The sequence below is a fragment of the Gambusia affinis genome, linkage group LG08 (genome assembly GCF_019740435.1).
Source record: "Gambusia affinis linkage group LG08, SWU_Gaff_1.0, whole genome shotgun sequence".
Lineage (NCBI taxonomy): Eukaryota > Metazoa > Chordata > Actinopteri > Cyprinodontiformes > Poeciliidae > Gambusia > Gambusia affinis.
This window is the reverse complement of record NC_057875.1, coordinates 8,409,436-8,430,749: the sequence shown is the minus strand read 5'-3', so window position 1 is coordinate 8,430,749 and position 21,314 is coordinate 8,409,436. Positions and strand designations below refer to the sequence as shown.

The following is a 21,314-nucleotide window of genomic DNA, read 5'->3' as shown; positions in this document are numbered from 1 at the left end:
GTGATCGTTGCTGATTGCCTGCCTCTCTTCTGCTGCACGCTATACTTTCATAACAGATCAGTATAGACGGGTTTAAGGGGGGGAGGGACTTGTGTAGAAACAAAGCCCGACGGGTTTGCTGTGCGGGTTGGTGACAGAGCAGCAGAGGAGCCAGAGGACCAGGTTTCTGCCTCAGTTGCTACACCTATGAGAGGACCGGACCGGCTGTAGGAGACGTGGGATCTGATGCAGGTTTTATCCTCTTTTCTCCATCTTACTGACTTTACAACCTCAAGCGTCCGTTTGATTGATGGCAGTTTGTGAAACTCACTAGATAGAGTTTGTGAAACTCACTAGACAGACTTTGTGAAACTCACTAGATAGGAAGTTTGTGGCTTTTCAGTTCGTATTTGCTTGTACCAATCTGTTCACAGCCAAGTTAGACTATTTGTTTCCAGTTTGTCTTTAGATTTTCAGTCAGAACACCCGCAAAAGGCCTTGTAATTTTAATCAGTTTATGTTTGTGCTAGATAAAATGTTTCACAGCAGAGGCCTTGCCCTAATTATGCATAAATCCTCTTTTCCTCTCTAATCCTTTAATAATCGCAGGAACTAAACATTCCTGTTTTGTCCAACTGGTGATAGTCCTATGTTATAGATCGTTTGTAACTGTCATTATTGTTTTGCATTGTCTTTGTTGATCAAGGTGATGTATTTTCTGCTGTAAGGTGAAAGTAGGTGCAGCTACAGCAAGCTGGAACATGTGGTGGAAAAATGTTATGCCTTAAGCCAGAGACCAACATGAACACCCTTTATTCACCAACAGAGTTGAACCTGTGGAGTTGATAAATAGGAAGACTTTCTCCAGGTGAGACTGATCCACAGGCTTCTGCAGCACATGTCAAGGAGACCACCACATCAATGAGGACACCTGGCATGGCGGTATTCAAGCAGGAGAACGTGGAAGACTTCTATGATATTGGAGAAGAACTGGGAAGGTGAGGAATCCCTCAAAGTTGTGTGAAGACGAAGGTATTTCCTCCTTGCTCTTTAAATGTCACTCTGTATGTGTGCGTGTGTGGTTGAGGTCTCTGTGGGCTGCGTGGCTCAGTGTATAAAAGTATGCACACAGCTGGCCTGTTTAAACTTGAGCTGGGGAGTGTCACTGTGACTAAATAGGTTGGAGTTTACAACATGAGATAAAAGTTGACATGCAAACACAATCAGACAAACAGGACGTGTTGGGGATAATTAATTATTATTATTATTATTGCTATTATCAGCAATGGGTACAACATTTACAAATATTTTTGAAGCAAACCTAGCTATCTCCTGGGGAAATGAATTTAAGGAAGTTCTCAGAGAACAATATAGACTCACTGAGGAAGCCACATATCTATTTGGTAATTGCTGGCTTAGGCATGTGCAGCAGCAGATAGAGTGGATGTAAATGGATGGTAACCTCTAACCTTTTCGCTGTTAAACCAAGTAAACACACTGTGTCCTAATGCTTTTTCATGGCCATTTCCTCCAAAACATCTTTGTCTCGGCTGCTCCACTTGTATGTTTACACCAAAGGAAGAAGAATGTCTAACAAAGCAACCCATTTTATGCCAACATGGTATGTATAGTTTAAAGACCAATAGTTTAAAGATCATCTTTAGGTCATTAATAACAGTGGAAAGTAATAATTGATTTATGAATAACAGCCCAATCACTTATCTCTGGAATTTTCCACAGACAACTGAAAGCTGATAATATTTACAGCAAAACAAAAAATTACTCATACTCTTTCAACGTTTTCAGACTACAAACACTGTTTTCAAATTTAGACCAACAAAAAAGTGGATATTTGTGAAGCAGAATGGATTTTTTTAGCCCATTGAAAATAATTAAGTCAAAGCCCAGACCTAAATCCATTTCAGAATCTGCAGCAATACTTACAAAAGATGTTCCAATTTAATTGTGACTGAACTTTATCTATTTTACAAAGAAGAATGCACAAGGATTTTACTCTCTGTTGTGCAAAACTGGTAGAAATACCAGCCATGTCTTTTGCTTCTGCGAAAGTGAAGATGGGTGGTTTCAACACGTATTGATTAGAGGAGCTAGATACATGTGCATGCTAGACATTGGTGTTTCATTTTCCTTTCACTTCACAAGTGCTATGATCTACTTTGTTTTTGTCTATAAAATAAAACACGCCCCTGCCCCCGTCCAAAGAAATAAGGTTTGTGGCCTTTATGTTGCATAATGTGAAAAAGTTTAGGTTACAAGTTCTGTTAAAATTCATGGAACTGAATACAAATAATTGAAAAAATATAGATAACGTTTTCAAGAGTAAGTGTTCTTTTGAGAACGGCTAAAAAAAATTTACATTACTGACAAGGATGTGCATTTTGTAAATCCTGATAATGTCAGTTGTGTTGAAGCATAAAAATTCTGCTGTGAGTTTATCTTAAGACATGCGCTGAAGCACAATCATGACAACCCGGAATCCTGTGGCGAAAAACCACAAAGCGAAAACAAAAAAATTTAAAGAGACACAGCGAGTCGCCAACTCCGTTTTACTTCTCACAGGTATGACAATTTTCCAAACAAGACAGATGAATCAACACTGCGTACATTTAATGATTCATAGCTTTCCACTTGAGTAACTGTTCCTCAGGTGTTGGAAAGGTTGAATAAGATCACCAAAAAGTAAAATTTGGGGGATCAGTAGGTTGTCTGCTCCATGGAGATGTTGAGCTAGTTGTTAGTGGTTTGATAATTCATCATTCTGCCCTGCTGTCAATGGTGTTTTGTACCACTGAGGACAGTTGTGTTCTTGCCCCCGAACAAGCCCAAGCTTCAAGGTGTAAGTCGTTACATGGGAGATACTGTAACTGTTTCGTCATCTACGTAACATCACATTCACACTGGTACATTCCCCTGCTGCATGTGCTGTAACAAAAGCAAATGTCAGAAGGAACATTGGTTAGCCCTGTAAACAATAAGTTTCATTTTTATCTATTATGTAAGTGTTACCAACATTTAAAATGTAGAATTTAATCTTCTTCCCTCAGTCTTGCCAGTGTCATTGATATCTATTATTAATTAAATTACTAATATGTACAAATGATCAATATTATAAGATTGCATTTAAATTAGTGTGATCACTGATTTGAATAACCAGTAACCCCCAATCATTGGTTGGAGCCACTCCAGCTGAAGACTGTCTGATTATGGAGGCATTTTTTTTTTTTGCTTAACTTAGTAAGAATGATGGGTAGCAATCTTTTATTTTACACAGAATGACTGTTTGTTTGGAAAGCTGAATATGTCTGCTTCTAAGGGAGTGAAAGTGTAGTAGCCTTTTTATTCCCAGTCAACTCACCACTTTTGGGGGCGGGGCATTGTTGTATTTACTTATGTTCTTACAGCTGGATAAAACCCTGATCACCCTGACACTTTCTCTTTAAATATTTGAAACATTATCACAGATTACTGTATGAGTTTTGAAACAGTAAGTGATTCACTTGGTGTACTTTGATATTGGAAGCCAGCCCATGACTAGTTATGGTACGTATGAAACTAGTTAAGCTGTCATCATAAAAAAGGGAGCACCCTTTCTCTTTGCATGCCTAAACAGGAAGAAAAGATGTCTAAACTTTTCTGTTTGTGATGAAATCCTGACTGACGTCACTATGAATTTGGCCATTGCTCTTTAACAACATCCTGAGAGGTTTGACACTGGTTTTTACAAGCAGTATCATACACATGGCTATACTATTCTTTTATGTACAGATCCAACTCTTTTATTCAAGCTGACATAAACACTAATCTGTAGGGACCATCCATAAATCACCTCCTAATAATGTGTTGGGTCACCACTTTCTGCCAGAACAACGTCAGCACAGCTTAGCTGTGATTTTGCAAGTCTCTGGAATGCATCTTGAGGGATAAAACATTTGACCAAACAACATTACTCCATCTGTGGGGTTTGTTATTAGTCACTACTTCTCCAAAGTACATAACTTGGTCAAAATCTGGTGACTGTGAAGGCTGCAGCATCTGATTCTCATCATTTTCTACTAATTTGTTAATTCTGTGAGCCCCTCTATCTTGTGAATGTTTATTTTTATTAACAAGAGATTGCTTGAGGAGATATCCAGTAAGAGATTATATTGTCTGAACAAATTTCTTCAAATTGATTTGTTGGAAAAAGTCAAATGTATTAAACCACATTAGCAGCACTTCACAGCAGTCCCTTTATTTCCTCTAAAAGTCAAGGAGTAGAAGGCATGTATTTTTATATTTATATGAGGAGTAGGAAAAGAGTGTGTGTAGTTTGCTCTAGGATACAGACATTGCTGGTTTTGAGTAAAAAAAAGGAAAAAGAAAAAAAAACACTACATGGTGAAGTTTCTGGAATTCCTAAAATTTCTGTTTGACAGAGGACAATTCATATGCAGCGCTGCAGCTCCTCTGATAATTAATCATTCTAAGGTCGTTCTGAACATTTTTAGGGTATAGAACATCAAAAAATGCCATTTGTAGAGCAAATAAATGTCTGTTAGTCTAATTTAGTGTTTTTACACCCATTAGAGGATATCCATGTGCTTCCCCCTGAGCACCTCAACATTTGGTGTGCAGATGACGGAGATGATCGGTTTAGATCAGTGAATCAGCTATCATTCTAACAGTCTTTGTCACACAGAACCAGCAGTTACTCATTTGAGAAGCACATTTTGATATCTCGTCGGCGCCGCTTGTCCGAGCATTCTCTCCACCTTGTCTGTGGCTAATGGCCCGTCAGCTGTTGGAAATGGAAACTCTGGAGCAAACTGACACTTTCAGCCACGCCGACCGGCTTAGATACGATGACAAACAGCACTGCCACCATCACTCCTCTCTCTGCTGTTACTCTACACTTTGTAACCACACTTAAACAAAGCCACTTACATTGACACCTGGTTTGGCCACTTTCTCATATTTTAATGGCATCTATCAATCTCAAGCTTATATACTTAGATGAGATTCCTTGGATTGCTTACCATGTGACACTTCCTCCCCTCAGGCCATTTGATGCTTGTTTTTTTGCAAAAGAAATTCTTTAGGTCTTTTTCCCTCCTCCTCAGTTCACACATAATGATGGTCTTCAATATCGGGGTCAGCCTTTCAGGGAGGGCTCATGGGTGGAGATGGCCTGTGAACAGATCGTACAGAGGGAGTATTTGAGTTTCCAAACTGCTTTAGCCCCCATCCACCCACTCTGTAGTTATTTTTCCAATGAGGCATGTATATGCAACAGCTTCTGGGGCACTGTTGCAAGTTAAATCCTCACTTTCCCTTGTGCTCTGTGCTGAAACATGTTCACATGGAATACAAACCTTTGAAAGAACCCATGGCTTTAGGGCTTTAATAGAAAGGCTTCTTGAAAGTAATCTACAGCACAAAGCAACAGTTGAAATGCATTCCTCTTCAACAGACTCACAGGCAGAACACCCGTTAATGTCTTTACCTGTCTAATGGCATTCTGAATCTTGGCATACCAAATCAGTATGTCTAAAGATTCCTCAGAACATTACAAAACAACAACCCAGCGGGACTTAGATGTTTTCAGTTTGGTATTCTGAGGTAAACATTCATTGGTTTACAACATAATTTTGTGCTATTAACAAAAGGCAATGCGCAAAAAATTCTCAATGATAAATATGCACATGGTAAAGATGAAAAAAACCAAATAGAATAAGGGAGCCTATAAAATTGAAATTCCAGGTGGGAGAGTCTGATGTTTGTCCCCTATTTCAATTTCATTATCCAACATGGCCGCTACATGATTGGAACATTGTAAAAACTCCAACATAACACTGCAAAATTTTGTCAGAATACTGAAAAATGCAACAAAGTACACTTTTATTAGCTCATATGTCAAATTGTGGTTAGATTATGAATCACACAACATTTAGCATATCCGGATGGTCTTCCAGTTTGCAGTCAGAACAACTTGGCTTTGACGTAAGTTGTATGTGAAACCCAGCATGATAGTTTTTCCTCCCTCTCTGTTTCTCTCTATACTGGGAATGTTTGAAACACTTCCGATAGCACTTCTGTGTTTGTTTGTTTGTGCTGAAAGGAAAGATCTATGTGCTCTAACAAGTCATCCTTTTGGAAAATTCTACTTATTATAATGACTAGAGTTACTAATTGATGTAGCAATTAGCCAGTAAGAGCCACCAAAGTACCGTGAATGAATCTTGGGTTTAGTAATCTATTTAGTTTGCAGTCACGCAAACTAAATAGTGATGCAAAATGTGAACTTTCAATTCTTCTCTCATCAGGTGCCTAAGTAATACTGGTTAGCATTTTGTTATTTTCTAGATGGGAGGTTCACAGAGGATATTTTTCAGCAGTAAGCTGGGCTGGATGTGTTTATAAAACAACATGTTGGTTCAACTTTCACACAACATTGTGTTTGAAGAGGACTCAAAGAATCAGCTGTAACTTTATACCACAATGTTTACTTTGTATTCATTTCCTCTGAGATGCACCAGTGTTGTCTGTGTAAGCACTTATTAAAGGTACACAAGAAGGTTTAGCCACAGCTGGTATTGTGTAAGAAACCTTCTCAGCCTACCTGCCTATCAAACCCCTCCCATTCAGCAGCAGATAGAGGACATATTAACAGAGAAACACAACAAGTACATCATCCCATGAGCTAAACACATTTAAAATGTGATGGGAAACAAAAATAGCCATTTCTCATGGTTTGTTATACCAGCAAACCACTAGAAAGTGAAATTTTTTTCCACAGATTAAGGAGTTAAATTTATCTCTCAAAACAACAACTCTTATTATTCCAAAATGGAGAAAGTCTGGACCGAGTATTATTTTGCTTCCAAGTAGAACCACAGTATTATGTAAAACTAGCCCTTGTTACACGGGAGGTTTGTTATGAATGTGAAAATCATAGGAAATGATAGACATCAGTGTAGCTGTGAAATATGAGGCTTAAAGTTCAGTCAACAGGGGGATTTCCAAATGTTTTTCTAGAGCACAGGCAGCAGAATCTGCTGGTCTGATGATTTACAAAAAAATCATGTTACTTAGAATGAAAAAATACAAGTGTGGAGGAGCAGTTTAAGTAAAACCTGATGGCTAAGTCATTATTACCCTCATTAAAAAATAAAAGAAAATAACATGAAGCAAATGGAGAAACAGAAAAACTCTGCGAAGACTCATAAACTATGATTACATTATTGTGATTGACAGTCATTATTTTGCCTGATGTAAGGTCACTCTCATCTCAAAAGAAAATGTTTTATTCTTAAATATTGTGTAAACAAGTATATAAATTTGATACTCCAGCGTTTTGTAGATATGCAGTTTAGCTCATCAGTAAGAAAATATGACCTTATTAGGGTTGTGCAACATTTGCAAAAGATACAAGCATTTCTTTCATAAACATGCCCATGTACTCCACTCATATTTTGCGTGACCGAACAATAATGGCCGAGTAACCCAGAGGTTTGTTTTCCTAGTCGGGATGTATGGAGTCAGGCGGTCAGTCCACAGCAGCAGATAATGACTGAAGCAGCAGGACAGGCAGCAGGATTACTTTAGTCTGACAGTCCCCTCAAAACAAAGTCTTAGGCTACCTATATATTATTAACTGGATGTTGTTTTCATACGTGTAGTTCATTAAGTTGGTGGGCCATTTCTGACTGAAAAAATCTTATGGATGCACATGACAGCAAAAGTAAGACATTTAACGGAGTCAAAAGGAGCAGTTAGCTCAAGCATTAAGGGTCAAGAATTCAGCGGCTGTAGCAAAACACATAAAAAACACAAAGAACCAATTGTGGATGGTCTGAAAGCTGCACCTCTGTTATGAAATATTCAGGGTTTGTGGGATTCTTTCAGTGGACTAGATACTGGAAAAGAAGGAAGAGCTTTGGCAGGAAGTTGGATGTAGTAGGAGGTGAGAGACTCTGTCCACATGTTCAGCCTGGTTGATTGTTCTCTGTCTCATCAGGAAACAGGAAGTAATGAACTACATCAGAATATTTCAGACGCTTTTGACACACAGGTTCCTGCTCACTATTTGTTTAGCTATGTCCTGTTGTCATAAAATGGCACCTGCTCCAAACTTATATACCAAACGACTGAAGATATTTATCATGCTAATTATTAATAATCTTGCTTTTTTCCTTTGTGTCTACAGCGGGCAGTTTGCAGTTGTCAGGCGTTGTAAAGAGAAGAGCACAGGCACTGCGTATGCTGCCAAGTTCGTCAAAAAGCGCCACAGTCGAGTCAGCAGACGGGGTGTGAAAAGAGAGGAGATTGAGAGAGAAGTGGACATCCTGCAGGAGATCCAACACCCAAACATCGTAGAGCTGCATGACGTGTATGAGAACCGCACAGACGTGGTGCTCATCCTCGAACTGTGAGTCACTGCACGAATTAAACGCTTCTGTATTTTTGGTTAAAACAATTTAGCTTTAAATGTACATGCTCAGTTTTTTGTCACATTTTGACATTACAGATAAAGCTTATTTTTTTTGTGTGTTTTTTATATCTTGAGCAGCACTTTAAATTACTATTCCAGGAGATTTTGTGTTTGCCCCCCAGAGCTTTGCAAATAAAGGTGTACAAAGCTTTGCATGTGAAGCGTTTGCACAAAATACCATGACTGAATGTAGAGCAGTGTAATTCAGATCCTACATTTCGATCTAAAGGTTGACCTGACCGTTCTAATACTGCTTGAATTTGATCCAAACCACTGTAGCTCTGGTTGTATTTTAGGGTTGTTGTCCTGATGAAAGGTGAACTGTCACCTCAGTCAAGCATTTGCAGATTTTCTTCCAGGATTGTCCCGATTTTAGCCTCATCCAGCTTCCCATACTATTACGACTAGCTTTCCTGACCCAGTTGATAAAATGTATCCCCACAACATGATGCTGTCACCTCCATGTTTCATAGGCTGATAGTTTGATCGATGCTTTCACCCTCCTGGCTGTATGTTCAAGTTTTCATACAACAGAGCAGTTTATACTGAGATTAAATGACAAACAGGTGAACTATATGTACTAATTAGGTCACTGAAAATAATTTAAATGTATCAGAGTGAAGGGGGGTGAATGCAATTGAATGCCACACTTTGCAGATTTTTATTTGCAAATCGGCCATTGGCCTAACATTTCACAATGCATCGTGTTGTGTCGGTCTGTCATGCAAAATCATAATAAAATGATAGTTGGAACATTGTCATGGGACAGAATGTGGAAGTATTCAAGTGTTTATTAGTGCCAGAGCAATCTCTTACAAAATGTATTCCTGAGTTGAATAACCAGCGCAACTCACTGGCCTTGAACTTTAGTGTTTCTGCTCACATGAACTGTTTGCTGAAACTGTTGTTTGTTTAAACCCTTTGGCTTGAAACTATCATGTATGTGAGATAGAACTAAATAGTCTGACAAAGAAAATAATGCCTATGCCCCAGCAGGCCCCCTTTGTGTCCAACAAGGGCCTGGGAAAATGTATGGCCTAATTAGGACCAGAGAAAACCCAATCCAATTATTGTTGAGTGACTGACAGACTCAACAGGATGTTAGCTGCCAGATGGTTCTCTGTTTATGCATAAACTGCCATAAGCCTTGTCATTAGCTTTATGGAGGGAAAACAGTGATTCATATGTAGAGTTAATGTCTCCCGAGTTGATACAACAAACATATATTATGTATCTAAGGCATCCATGAGTTGGGCATCCAGCTCCTGAGAGCACACTTTAGATAAAGGAGTGCAGAGGCCCTTGCTCTTGATTATCTGAGTCCACAATAAGCAAGTGTGTACATGTCTGTGTGTGTTCGCAGGGTCTCCGGAGGGGAGCTCTTTGATTTTCTGGCTCAGAAAGAGTCTCTCTGTGAGGAGGAGGCCACTCAGTTTATTAAACAGATACTAGACGGGGTGCAGTACCTCCATTCGAAGGGGATTGCACATTTCGATTTAAAGGTATGGTATGTTCCATCACTATTAGATTTTACCTATGACTAAATCCTTTCCCTCAACAAGATCTATGGGGTTTAGGGCTTTGAGAACTTTTTGTGAAATTCAACCAGCAAGTCTTAAATATTTTTGAGGCAATGTCTCACCACTCTGATATGCATATCCTTCCTGTTTTGGGGTGGGAAGCATTTAGACTGTCAGATAGCAACTCTACAAAGTTGTCTCTTCTCTCTCAGAGAGCCGGGTCACCCACACAGGTTTGTTAAAATTGCTGTCCTTTTTTTTTACTCTCATTTTCACTCTTTTATTTTCTGCATTTACAGTGAGAGAATGCTGATGTACATTGAACCCAAGCTTCAACCTATTAGTCAAGACAAATCCAGCTGGTCCTTCATTTTCCAAAAAAGAGATGCTAAAGTTTATTATGTTTGGTAGACAGAAAAGGGATGATTTGTAGTTATGTATTCCCCCCGAATTCTTTTGCATTTCCAAATTTGATGCACACATACATTTGAGATGCCTTTCCCATAAAAGCAGAACTATATTGCTGGAAGTGTTTAACTACTAAGAAACATAATGGTACCATCCCAGAGATTTTAACTCACAATCAGTCCAGTTTGGGTCATACAATCAGTGGCAGCTCCTGATTAAATGGTGCCCTTGGTTGAGTCTTTCCGCTTAAAAAGTTAATAGAAGTAAAGTGTCAACTAATCTTTGTATTTATATGAGGTGCAAATCAATATTGATCGTCCTTAATGGATAAAGTCATATTTCATTACAGTGCTTAGACTATTCATAGTTCTGGGCTCATAAAAATGGGAAGCAGTTAACTTGCTTTGGGAACAGCTGACAGGCTCAGAGCCATATCACCCTTATGAAAAAGCATCACTGCATACAATGGCTTTTCAGTTTGCAACACAGTGATTCATTGCTTGCTCTTTGTAAATGCGTCTTGTTAGCCAATATGCTTCAGCAGCTAAGGGGTATTTGATGAAAAGGATGCCTAGCTGCTGGCAGACTCTGCTCAGGAAATCAGGAAAAGTACTTCCAACCCCAACTTCCACATTTTCCCTCATTCTGCTAAATACAGCCGGGATTAACAATGCTAGCTTATCTTTAAACATTCATGTTCCACCAAAACTAATAATAATAATAAAGAAAGAAAAAAAATAGATTCCTTCAGCTAATTTTTTTTTTCTTAAATTCTTCATTGGATTATGATTAAACCGGATGTTTGGTTTTTTATATTTGGGGATTAAAATATTTCTCTTTTTATTTTGTTGAAATGGAGCTTATCTGAGCCACTTTTCTCCCCCATGTGTCAGAGCGACATACATTTTTTTTTTTTTTACAAAGGCCACGAAGAGAAACCAGCTTTTGAAATGAGAAATATTTGCAGAATCTGACCAAAATTGTATCACATTACTCAACTAACCCTTGCTGACATCCTGTGTGGAAAAAGCAGCAAACCGAGAGGCCCACAGACCGCCTTCCAGTTTGTGCTTTGAATATTTGCATCTCAGAGATTTCCATGTGATTATGTGATTATGCATTTTTTTTGTAAATCATAAAATGCATAAATTAAAGCTCTGTAACAAAACTGCAGTGAGCTAATAGATACAAGAACCTATGAAAATGTATCTTATAATTTGCACTAACACAAATACCTGCTTTTCTTTAATGCATACATATAAAGGCAGTTTTATCAAGGTAACCTGAGCTGAATACCTGTTAACTCATTATCCAATCTTAGCAGCAAAACAAACAAACAAACAAAAACAAGAAAAAGCTGTTAAAAAAAATGTCTGCTTTTGTTGTACTTGTCCTGTAGCCTGAAAACATAATGCTGCTGGACAGGAGTGTCCCTCTACCGCGCATTAAAGTCATAGACTTTGGACTGGCACACAAAATAAAGCCTGGGGCAGATTTCAAAAACATTTTTGGAACACCTGAATTTGTGGGTAAGAGCTTTTTTACCATCTGGAATATTTTCACACTCCAATTGCTTGTTGCCTGACCCTTTGTAGTCTGCAAAGTTTAGTTTGCTCTGTCTATTTTCAGCTCCGGAGATAGTCAACTATGAGCAGCTAGGACTGGAGGCAGACATGTGGTGAGAGCCCCTAATTACGTCTGACCCTGCTGGCTTCCACACAACAAGCCGCTGTGCATAACTTTGGATTAATCTTGTGCTGTTTTCACAGGAGCATCGGAGTCATCACCTACATACTGTGAGTTGGTATCTGAATGCGTCGCAGGGGATTATGTGGAGAAGATCCTGGTCAGTGTGTGAATATCTCTGTGCTGTTGTTTCAGTTTGAGCGGCATCTCGCCTTTCCTTGGCGAAACAAAGCAGGAAACGTTGGGAAACATCTCAGCGGTGGACTATGACTTTGATGAAGAGTTTTTCAGTAATACCAGCGAGCTGGCCAAGAGCTTCATCAGGCAGCTACTGGAAAAAGACACGAGGTAAAACAATGGAAAACAGCTGAGGGACAATCTGACATGTTACAGGGGATCTGTTGTCAAACATCAGTCAGTCCAGATTCATGGCACAAGGTGCTTTACTAAAGTATTAATACCATTTGAATGATTTCACATTCAACTGCAAACTTCAGTGTGTTTTATTAGGCTTTTATGTGGCACAAGGTGGTGCATAATTATGCCATGGAAAATAATACTTCATGTGAAAAGAGTTTAACAATTAAACATCTAAAAACTGCAACGAGCATTTATATTCATCCTGTTTGAGTCGATACTTTGAAGAAGTAACATTTCACTGCAGGAGCAGCGGAATGTCTTTCAGGGCATCTCTGTACCATCTTTGAGCTTCTATAAATTAAATGTGTTTTAGAATTTTAGAAAAGAAAAGAGAACACTCTTTTCTTTTCTAAAATAACTCAAGATCAGTCAGACTGAATGAAAAGCACATTTAAACACATTTTCAAGTGTTGCCACGGATGATCAGCTAAATACCGCTCTGGAATTTGACAGTACCATTCCAACACATGAATATGCTTTGAAACCATTGTAGTTTTGCTCTGGTTGTACATTTATGGTTATGTGAAGTGAACTTTAGGCCAAGTATAATTTTTTTAGACTCTAACAAGTTTTTTTTATCTAGGAGCCTTGTATTTGTTTGACAAATGCACCACGCATTTCATGTCATGTAAAATATCTTTTTTCAAAAAAAATGAAAAGTGAGGTTAGCACTTGTCTTCAGTTCAAAATGCCACATTAATATGAAGAAATTCAAGTAGTACACGCAGTTCTGTAAGGCACTGTTTGTACTTGGTGTTTATGACAATATTATGTATAGTATCAGTAAAACAAACTGTGGCTAAAACATAAGCTAACTATCATAGACAAAATAATACTTATCTTTATTTGCATCATGTGACCTCTTATTTCTAACATCTGTTTCCATTTAAATAACCCTTTAGGAAACATGATATTACTGAGAGCTTTTTCATCTGACTGAACTCCTTAGAGAGTTTAATTGTAATGCATGACAGACTAGCTCGCCATGTGTGTGTGACAGACTTGTTTACTCAGCTGCCCTTTTTCTGTCAATTTCAGAAAACGAATGACTATCCAAGATGCCTTGAATCACCCGTGGATTAAGGTATGTGGTGTATTCAGACTGCTCTGTGGCCTGTTTGGTGTTGTTCCAGTCATGTCTTATTGAAAATGAAACAAAGGAGGTTACTAATGTCAAATGCTGTGTCCGGGTAACTGAGTCACTGCTCGTAGGAAAAGTAGATTTATCATTAAAAGTTCAAAGATGTGTGACTGCAGTCTCAGAGTCCCTGAGTTTACACCCTCTGGCTTGTATGTTTCTGGACTTCACTCCCACCTGCGGTATTTATTTCACCCTTCACAACTTACACCCACGACATCATATAGACCCTGAGGCTGTGTGAAAAGTCTCTTTGTCTAAATGTGACTGAACCGAAACAAAATATCAGAATTTGATGGCAAGGAAATGCAACAGCTGACGACATTGAGGAAGTTCACTCACAATGGTTGCTGTAATGCATGTAAAAGGTGTTTGTTTGTTTTTTTTTTTGCTGTAAAGTCCCACCATCCTGTTTGGATCAAAGCATGAAACCAGGAAATATTACACACTCCTCAAGAATGTTTGCTGTGTTTTTACCATCTTCATGCACTAATCACCACTGTGGTTCATCTACTGGGATTCTCACCACAATGTGTGTTTTCAAGATGGATCTGTGTGACTGCCTCTCACTCAGTGTTCCCCCCATCCTCCTTCAATCCTTCTTAAGTCCTGGGGCCAAACGGAGAAGGATGGCAATGTGTCTGGAGCTGAGAAGAAAACCGAAAAGCTGGAAAGCAAACACCTGAAGGAGTACAGCATCCAGACACACTGCAGCTTGCCTCAAAACAACACGTACATTAATGTGGAGTGCTTTGGTTGTGTGGTGAGGCACATCGGCTTCATGGAGAAGGGGCCATTGGAGGTAGAGGGTCCCCACAGCACACTGCAATGCGGCGTGGAAGCAGTCCTCCATCTACGTCGACAAGAAGGCTTGGTAAAAGGGGCAGAGCAAAGCTGTGAAGAAACTTCCCTCTCAGACTCACTTTGAATTTTGCAAAATGGAGGCAGTTGCAAGAAGACGTCAAGGCGATGAATGTGACTCTGGAGAACATCAGGCAGAGCCAACTGGACATCATGAGGGTGGAGTTGAACCGGGAGCTACGTCAACTCCTGAAGGAGTTAATGGAGCATCCAGAGTGCAGACGTAAACCAGGCTCTGCCGCAGGAGTCCTGCGGATCTGAACTGTGTCCAGAGGCCAAACCATGTATGAGAGTCTGCCTAATGTAGGAATGGAGTCAATTTTATTATTCTTAAAAATCCTTATGGGATCTAAAAAGCTAAAGTTTTTTTTTATGGATTTGAGCTTCTGAATGCCTGTCCCAATTTTCTTTCTTGACAAATTGTCTTCAAACATTTGTTTCTACAATATGCTCATTAATTATCATAGCCTTAAGATAACCTTACATTAGCTTAAAAACCTTTTTACTTCTGATCTTCAGTTGTTTACTGAAACTTAACTTTAGGCAGGCTCCTGCTGATGGATTGGAGAGCTATAACCACATTTCCAATGGTAGAATATGAATAGACTATAAAAAAAAAAACCCTTAAAACTATTGCATAATCTTCTCCCTGGCAAGTAGCAATGATTGCTAATGGTCCCAGTTTGTTCCCAAGACGTCTGGCACGAAACAATCAAAACATTTTTAACACCAAACAATAAAGAAGAAAGAACTGTTTTATCTTCTGGCAGTGCCTGTTTAGATGAAGGATGCCGCTCAATCACATGTTCAAAATTTTAGCTATAATCTAAACTGAGATTAGAATAATTAACCAAGAAGGTCCCTAATTTCAAAACTACAGTACAAGTATGAAAGGGATTTCTCACCAGCCCCAACATATTCAGTCAAATTTGTCTGTCAACCATTATAAGGTTTTGAAGAGCAAAGCTGGGTTTGGTATAAATGGAACAAAGCCACCAGCACCTGGTCATATTTCTTTTTGAGTTGTTTCTTCATCTCCATTAATCTGTTGTAAATGATCAATGACAAAATCTCCACTGAAGGAAAAATGAATGCAGGTGTTGATACTTGTAGTACAGTTTGAAAACCATGGTTCTAGATGAAGGTACAAAAGTTAGTTAATATGAGTTAGAAACACCTTTTTAGTACAGGAAATATAAACATGATGTAGAATTTTGTGAAAAAAAGCCATTTTTTTTTGCTTTCATGATAAACTAAAGGAGAAAATGGTTACTGATTTAGTTTCTTTGAAAATAAATGGACATAAGAAAGTAACACAGAGACTGCCTGCCTATACTGTTTATTTAAATATTTATATGGTGTTAAGTTCTAAAGAAATGATTTTACCAGAAATGTTCTGGAATGTCGTGAGTAGCTGGTTTCATCATAGCTGGATGTGAATTTAGGTTTGCATCTGCATCTGTGCAGCAACTTAAATTTTATAACCTGGCTGTTTTGTCTCATTGATTTTAAACATTTTTTCCTCTATTCTAAAAAATATCTATTGCTACAACTTCCTATAATTTGACTCAACTGTCTGTATCACTTGTTAACATTTGGTCTCGCAGATATAGGAGTTTTCTTATTTTCCAAACCCACTCAGATTGAAAGTTTAGTTCAGTGATCCTAGTGCAGTTCATCTCATGTTTGTAACAACATAACATATCAGAAATGGATTATTTATACAAATTTAAGCAATGTTTAGGAGACTGGTTTTTCAGTTGAAGAAGTAGTTTGGTTTTCTCTATCTGTTCACTGATGGGTTCAGTTCGTTATCAGTCATTTGTCTAAGCTCGTCTGTCTCACATCAGGCACTAACCCACACCAACTACTAACAGGCTCAGCGCCCTGTCCAAAAATAAACTTATCTAATTTCCTAATGGTTCCAGCTTGAACTCAGACCCTGTTAGAAATTATTGTATTTTTGTGGATCATAAAGCTATACTTATAGTTTGTCTCTGAAATACTTTTAAAACTTGCAATTATGTTGGTTCTTTAAAAATGAAAGTATTTCACATTGAGCACAAAATCAAGCACTTTTCTTAATTTAATGATGTCAGAAAGTTAATTTCTTTTTTCTTTATCATTTTATTTACGTATTTCTGTATTTATTTATTTATTTATTTTACTTGATGGTAATTATTGTTTCTTAAAGATTTGTTAAAACATGTTATTTTTGCCTTTGATTCATTTAAATTTGCACATTTACTCGGTGTTAAAATTGTTTACTTTTTGTATTTCTTTCATGGAGATGACAAGGATCCATCACCCATTATAAAACCTCTGGTGTATAAATACATTTCTTTAATTCTACTTTAATTTGCTCTTCCAAATAAATATTTTTTTCCTCACATTTTTGTCTCTTCTTCTTTCTTTTTTTTTTACTATAAACTCACCATTTAAACTGCAATTTTAGCAAGATCCTTGACCTTTCTTAGGCTCGTTGTCAACATCTGAGCAGTGTGATGCTAGGAGAATTAAACATTTAACATCACATATTTTCTTTGTCTTGTCATCCCATGTTGTGTTGTGTGTCTTTAGCCTCTCAATTCCAGGCAAGCGATGGTGAAGAGGCTATCAGTGGTCAACTTGGAGAATTTTAAGAAGCAATATGCAAGACGACGCTGGAAGGTAAATTGCATAACAAGGATTCAACTCAGATTTAACTCTTAAATCATCTGTGGAAAATGTTGCACTTGGTTAATTTTGTGATTTCACATCTTTTTTTTTTATGATGTCTTCAGCTGTCCTTTCGAATCGTGGCTTTGTGCAACCACTTAACGAGGATCATGAAGAAGGGTCAGAAGTTGCCCGAAGAGGATCAGGTGAGGAGAATGTTGCCAGGGTTCACCAGTTGCAGCAGAGGAATAATTTAGGAAAGCTGCCTCCAGACTTTGCTGATGCAGGTTTAGACTGCTGCTGCTGCTGCTGCTGCTGCTCTCATATCTGAGTTGCTATTTCACAGATAGTCTCCGCAAGGGCTTTGCTTCTGTTAGAGACTGGAAACAGAGTTGCGTGGTTTACCTAACCTTGCACACATGTGTCTAGAAGCACCTTTCCTTTAATTTAAGATCAGCAATCTTACCAACAATAATTATGATTTTGTATTTAGGTAAGGACAAATTTGTCTGCAATAGTGATAAAGATGTGGAATCTCAAACTAAACAAATCAAAAAATTCTACTCTGGATAAGATGTGATTGTTTTAAACAAAAGTAGCAAGCATATTTATCATGCCACCTCAACAAATCAACACCGATAAATGTGGCTGTATCTAATTAGATATAAACAAACAAATATTTGAGCAAGAACTAGTATTTTGAGAAATGCTCTCATACTGGAGTGGATGAAAAAATACCCAGCAACTTTTATACATTTGTACAGAAGTAAACTTAATTGAGAAAAGTTTTCTTCTGAAAAATATATTTTTCAGATACATTAGGCATACTTTGATAGATTTTGTTATGCTTTGGAGCAGATAGTGAAATTCCTTCCTTTACATGCGTCTTTACCAGTCTATATCTGAGTACATAAGTGCCTATAGGTGTATTATAGATGTTTCTTTGGAAAAACCTTAGAGCATTCCAATACATACTGATAGTTTCTTGTGGTTCAAATGTACACATATGTGCAGCAGTAATGCAGAAACATTGTTAGATGGACTAGAATACAATAGTTCAAGAAGTAATTCCGGATTTTACTTAAAAAAGATCCTATTTTTATTTCTACACTCTGCTGCTGTCACAATATCAATGATGCAAACCACTTTTTTTATTATTATTTGAATCAGAGGGATTGTGAAAGTGACCAAGAGGACGATATTCTCAAGAGGAGGCCCAAGACCAGGAAGAGAAGCAGTACTTCCTGAAGGAGTACTGGATAAACCCTATTTCTGGTGTAAAACAGTGACTCTGGACCATTTTTTATTTTTGAAGCACACAGAATTTGAGCAGCAACCGCATGTGTTTGAGTTACAGCTGTTTAAGGCAATGTCTGGGTTAGTTTTTTACAAAATGAGCACACAGTCTGCTGCGTGTGACACGGACTACTGCCGCTTTTTAATTGAAGCTGCTTTCTGGCAGAAGAATATTTGCAGCAACTATACTGTTGACAGGAACTCTTAGTGAATACACTTGCACAAGAACGCAGAAAGGTTCCTCTTATGACTGCAGCCTCACAAAGTGCTTCAGCTGTTGTCTATTGATAGTCGCACGCTTTTTTTTTTCTTGTTGTTTTCTTTCACTGGTTACATGTTGGTGCTGCTCTCCGAAGTATTGGGAATTTAAAAGTTTTAGCCCCCGGAGCAACACAAATTGGTATTAGATCTTTGTAACCAAATGTTTACATGTTTTTCTGCTTAGATGCAGCCCTGTATGTGCAAATAGTGTTTACTGTTGTCCTGCACATTTTGCAAACTCAGCAATAATTCTCATGAGCCTGTATACAGAACCACCTGTTTACTGCATACTTGTAAATGATCATATTAAAAAAATGAATTGTTTTCTTACGTGTACATAAAGATGCCATATAAATCTTTATATGTGAAGCTAATTTTCTTGTTTTAATTATTGTTATAATGTGATGTATTTATGGTGTAAATAGAAGCTCTGTAGCACCAACAAATGTCTTAAGTTTACTTTAGCTTTCATCTGGGCTTTTATAGTTTTAAACACACATTTTATGCTATACCTGTATGAACTGATATTTTGTGTAATAAAAGTGAAGAATATTTTTATGTTATATAAAAGTGTGGTCAAAAGCGTGTAACTGAACAACAGTTTTACACACACATCAAAAATGATGCGTATTGGAACATTTGCATAACTTTTTTTATTTTTTTTTTTTACTTTCTCCAAGCAACTATTATCGCATCAGTCAGGGTGTTTGGGCTCAGCTGGGTTGAAGGAGATTGAACGGATAAATTGACCTGAACTAAATACAAGTTGGCGATGGCATAATGTAGCCAGTTTGTACAAATAGTGAGAAACCAACAAGTGGGTCAGCTTGAGAGTCTGTGGCCAGTTTTGGCTTCATTCATTTCATGTCGATTTACTGTGAAATTTTTCTGAATCCTGCTGCAGTGTTGGTCTACTCAGATAATATTATGGAGTCGTATATTTGCCTAGTGAAAAACAGCAGGAAGTGCTACTGAAAACAACCCATGCATTCATGCATGTGCCTGCATGAGCATAAGCCAAAGAAAGATTTAAGAAAAGAGGTGAACATAAATTTGTGAAGTCTGGCATAAATATTAAGTTCGCTTTCCAGTTTTCCAAGTATTATAAATTCATCTCTGGCATTTGTGAGAGGTGAAGTTTCTCTAAGTTTTATTTGAACAAGCTGGTTTGAGTGAAAGAAGATATAACTTCATAACAGCAGGCTGAAAAAGCAAATAAAAATGACATGGTTTTCATATATCACAGGATTTTTATGTAATACTTCAAAGCAGACACTTTACTAACTGTGACAAACTTACTGAAGCAGTTCAACACAAGAACACCTGCTCAGAATTAGCCTTGATCTTTTTCCTGTTTGCTTTTTCCATACTCTGTTGTAGGAGTTTCTGTAGTGGATTTTACTGCTGTGGTCTCTCAAATGCTAAGCAAATGCAGAGCACAAAATGATTTAGGAATGGATCATATACAACCCAATACAACTCAAATAAAATACTGCTGAGTGTCCAAAAGAACCACTTAAGAAACAATTAACCTTGAAATTACTTTAGCATAAATTTCACCATAAAAAGTCACACATTTTTAAATTTTTATGCTTCAATTTAAATATTTAATACCAACTGAATAAAACCACTATGTATTAATTGGTTTCTTGGGTAGATTTAGGAATCCACCTGCATTGCCAGATGAAAAGCAGTTAAAGCCTTTCTGTCATGACTGCCTGGCTATAGTGTTGGTTGGTTAGCAGGTTCTGGTACTCTGTAATGACAGCCGGCGTCTTACTGGCATGAGATGAGATAAGAGAGAACATTTGTTGCATGCTCAGGCTTATCATATGTACCCCGCCTGATGAAACAGACAGCTTAATGTAAATGTTTCATTCTCCTCTCGCTGATGCATGAGCTCAGGTTTTTGTCACTGGGTTAGATTCAGATGACGTGCCTTCCAGTCATCCGCTACAGTTCAGTCTGAGGCATCTCATGGCAACAGGAGTCACAGCTGGTGTGCTGGGATCACTTCTGTGGGATTCCAGCAGACTTATGTCAATATGACTGGAAGCCCAGCTTATTCCAGCAGACAAATAAAACTTGCTATCACAAACCTCAGTGCAACTCAAAACCACGTCCTTCAGGATGTCTTTAGAACAGAGTTTGACTCAGCTGTGTCATCAGCTCAGAATGCGAGATCTCCTATTTTCAGCATGAGTCAAACCTACACTACGCTCTGTAAGAATGCTGTTGTGAACATGAGACTCTAATTCCGAATGAACCAAAAAAGAGAGAAAATATACCAGTGAATATTTCAAAACCTTATTTTAAAAAATTTAAATATCTGTTATATGCATTTTGAGAGATGTGTATCTTTAACGTTAGCTTGACATAATTATGAGGAAGAGAGAACGTTCTCTACATACTCTTTTATTGTTACAATAGTGCCATCTAGTGACCAAAAGCCGAATGTGTCACAATTTAGTAAATAACTTTTGTGTATTATTTAAGTAAAATTTTAATAAATGCATAAAAATAAAAAAGAGAAAATAACATAGATCATATCTTTGTAAATTTGTAAATTACCTATAAAGATATTGGATAATGTAAA

The 21,314-nt window shown here is 37.8% G+C and overlaps 1 protein-coding gene across 3 annotated transcripts; it reads left to right on the top strand.

Moving 5' to 3' along the window:
* Positions 1–31: 31 nt before the first annotated feature.
* dapk2b (death-associated protein kinase 2b) lies at positions 32–19,272 on the top strand. Of its 3 annotated transcripts, none has more exons than XM_044123762.1 (12): positions 32–231; positions 806–977; positions 8,186–8,407; positions 9,834–9,972; positions 11,798–11,927; positions 12,028–12,076; positions 12,168–12,194; positions 12,280–12,432; positions 13,543–13,588; positions 17,084–17,173; positions 17,287–17,367; positions 18,332–19,272. In XM_044123762.1, exons 2-12 carry the CDS (start codon positions 901–903, stop codon positions 18,407–18,409), a joined length of 1,092 nt encoding a protein of 363 aa, XP_043979697.1. In that variant the 5' UTR covers positions 32–231; positions 806–900; the 3' UTR covers positions 18,410–19,272. The 3 variants fall into 3 exon arrangements, with proteins under 3 accessions (XP_043979697.1, XP_043979696.1, XP_043979698.1); XM_044123761.1 differs by having other exon boundaries at positions 135–227; XM_044123763.1 differs by lacking the exons at positions 32–231; positions 806–977 and adding an exon at positions 7,979–8,050.
* Positions 19,273–21,314: the final 2,042 nt, after the last annotated feature.